Source organism: Oncorhynchus clarkii, chromosome 2, assembly GCF_045791955.1.
Source record: "Oncorhynchus clarkii lewisi isolate Uvic-CL-2024 chromosome 2, UVic_Ocla_1.0, whole genome shotgun sequence".
NCBI lineage: Eukaryota > Metazoa > Chordata > Actinopteri > Salmoniformes > Salmonidae > Oncorhynchus > Oncorhynchus clarkii.
Window position 1 is genome coordinate 97,023,663 of NC_092148.1, and position 2,183 is coordinate 97,025,845.

Below are 2,183 nucleotides of genomic sequence, written 5' to 3' on the forward strand. Positions count from 1 at the left end.
CAACCTTTTGGTTACTAACCCAACGCTCTCACCACTAGGCTACAGTATGAAAGATCTACCTGTATTTATTTAGAACAACTCAAGTTATTAAGAAGATACAAACGTTATTATAGATTAAAATATACATTTAATGTAAAGAGCGATCTATTTAGATCACCATGGGGGAAAGCGCAGCCTTCAGCTAGGAACTACAGTTTGATGTGCTGCGTTGCTAGACGAACGGAACACGTTTCCGGTTTAGTTACGACGGTGAGTTAAAAGTTGATCGATAAAAAGGTTTGAAGGAACAACAATGGACTTGAGATGACATTTTATGGAGCATGCTGTCTTGCGCATAAGAGGAGACTGTTTGCCAAATAATACACAGATCTGTTCGGCTCGTACTTCTGTGTTGAACTCTAACAGAGCTAGATAACTAGTTGGCGTGGTGGTCTTTACAGCTAGCTTCATAGCTAGCAAGTGACATTGCTTATAAAACATGACATTAATGAATAAGACACAAATTAGAAGTTATTCGTGCTTTGAACAACGACCACACTTTATCCCCTCTGCACTAACATTATACTGGTGTCATAAGCTATCCATTTTACTGGTAAAACCACCTGCCAATCAATAAGCTATGATCCATAGCATGAAAGAAGTACTCCGTCGGATACACAACATATTCCTCAAAGTCGCTCTGTTTCCGAGCGCACTGCGGAGGAAAGGAAGGCCGCGTCCCGCAGCTTCGGAGGTGTTGACATGTCACCTGCTACAGCGGGACCTCCCTTCCTGGACCTCCTTCTGTGTCCGCTACAGCGTCGTCAATAACGACCAGTTCGGGAGGTCCAACTTCAACTGGACGGTACAGGGAGCCAATTATCAGATACTGAGGACGGGGTGTTTCCCCTTTATCAAGTACCACTGTTCCAAAGCACCAGCACAGAACTTAGACTACGAAGACACGTTTTTCAGCATGTTAAAAGTCATCAATCTAGGTCAGTGGGAAAAAAGCCAAGGGGAGACTAGTATTTAATAGTGTCTCTTGAACCTCAACCTGGCCTTCACATGATTCACATTGATTTAGTAGACAGTTAACTAGTTGTTAACTTCTTATTCTCATCATGTATGTTTTTTTTTGTCCCAGAATTGTACATGTCATGAACCCGTAAGCATGTCACACTATAGACCTTAAACTGTACATTCTACTGCAAGCAGAGTGCAACACAAAACACATTTAATTGTTCCATGTTTTCTTCCCCTGTCTTGCAGGTATCCCGTGTTTCGCCTATGGCATGGGCTGTCTGATGGTAATAACAGCTACAGAGACTGTACAGACTAGTGCTGGACCTGTCACTGTATATTTTGCCTTCAAAGAGAAAGACACACACTATTAAAACGATCTATTTATGTGCTTGGAAGCTAGTTTATTTTCAGCGTTAATATCGTGCACTGAATTGAGACATTTGAACTGTCCTGTTTAGATTGAACTGTGCCTGTGGTGACAACAAGCAAATCCTAATACGACCTGATATTTCAGCACCACAGGGCAGTGGACAGCTGTGAGACGCCTGAAGGGGAATGCTCCTCAAGACTGTTCAGCCATATTGATTTCAATCCCTTAAAATTGTAAATATTAGGGAATAAATCTGCAAGTAATTGAAGTAGTCGTCTCCAGTGATGATTTGTTATACTGTATCAACTCTGCTCCCGATGAACTTGTCTTCTGTAATGTTCATCAGATTCCTATTTTTAGGGGGGGGGGGGGGGGGGGGTTCAGCTTTAATATTGCATATAGATTGTGGCGTCCATCCATGTAATTGTCGTCTGTAGAATTTCCAATCCCCTATTGAAAAAAAAAGAAGTGTAAAGATACAGTACCAGTCAAAAGTTTGGGGACACCTACTCATTCCAGGGTTTTTCTTTATTTTTACTCCTTTCTACATTGTAGAATAATAGTGAAGACATCAAAACTATGAAATAACACATATGGAATCATGTAGTAACTAAAAAAAGTGTTAAACAAATCAAAATATATTTTATAGCCACCCTTTGCCTTGATGACAGCTTTGCACACAACTAGCTTCACCTGGAATGCTTTTCCAACAGTTTTGAAGTAGTTCCCACATATGCTGGGCACTTGTTGGCTGCTTTTCCTTCACTCTGCGGTCCCACTCATCCCAAACCATCTCAATTGGATTGAG

General features: G+C 41.2%; 1 protein-coding gene across 2 annotated transcripts; it reads left to right on the top strand.

The window, feature by feature from the left end:
- The first annotated feature begins 210 nt into the window (after positions 1 to 210).
- On the top strand, positions 211 to 1,634 carry c2h15orf61 (chromosome 2 C15orf61 homolog). Of its 2 annotated transcripts, XM_071127887.1 has the most exons (3): positions 211 to 977; positions 1,252 to 1,289; positions 1,464 to 1,634. In XM_071127887.1, the coding sequence occupies exons 1-3, from the start codon at positions 620 to 622 to the stop codon at positions 1,482 to 1,484; spliced, it is 417 nt and encodes a 138-aa protein (XP_070983988.1). In that variant the 5' UTR covers positions 211 to 619; the 3' UTR covers positions 1,485 to 1,634. The 2 variants fall into 2 exon arrangements, with proteins under 2 accessions (XP_070983988.1, XP_070983979.1); XM_071127878.1 differs by having other exon boundaries at positions 238 to 977; positions 1,252 to 1,634.
- The last annotated feature ends 549 nt before the right edge of the window (positions 1,635 to 2,183 follow it).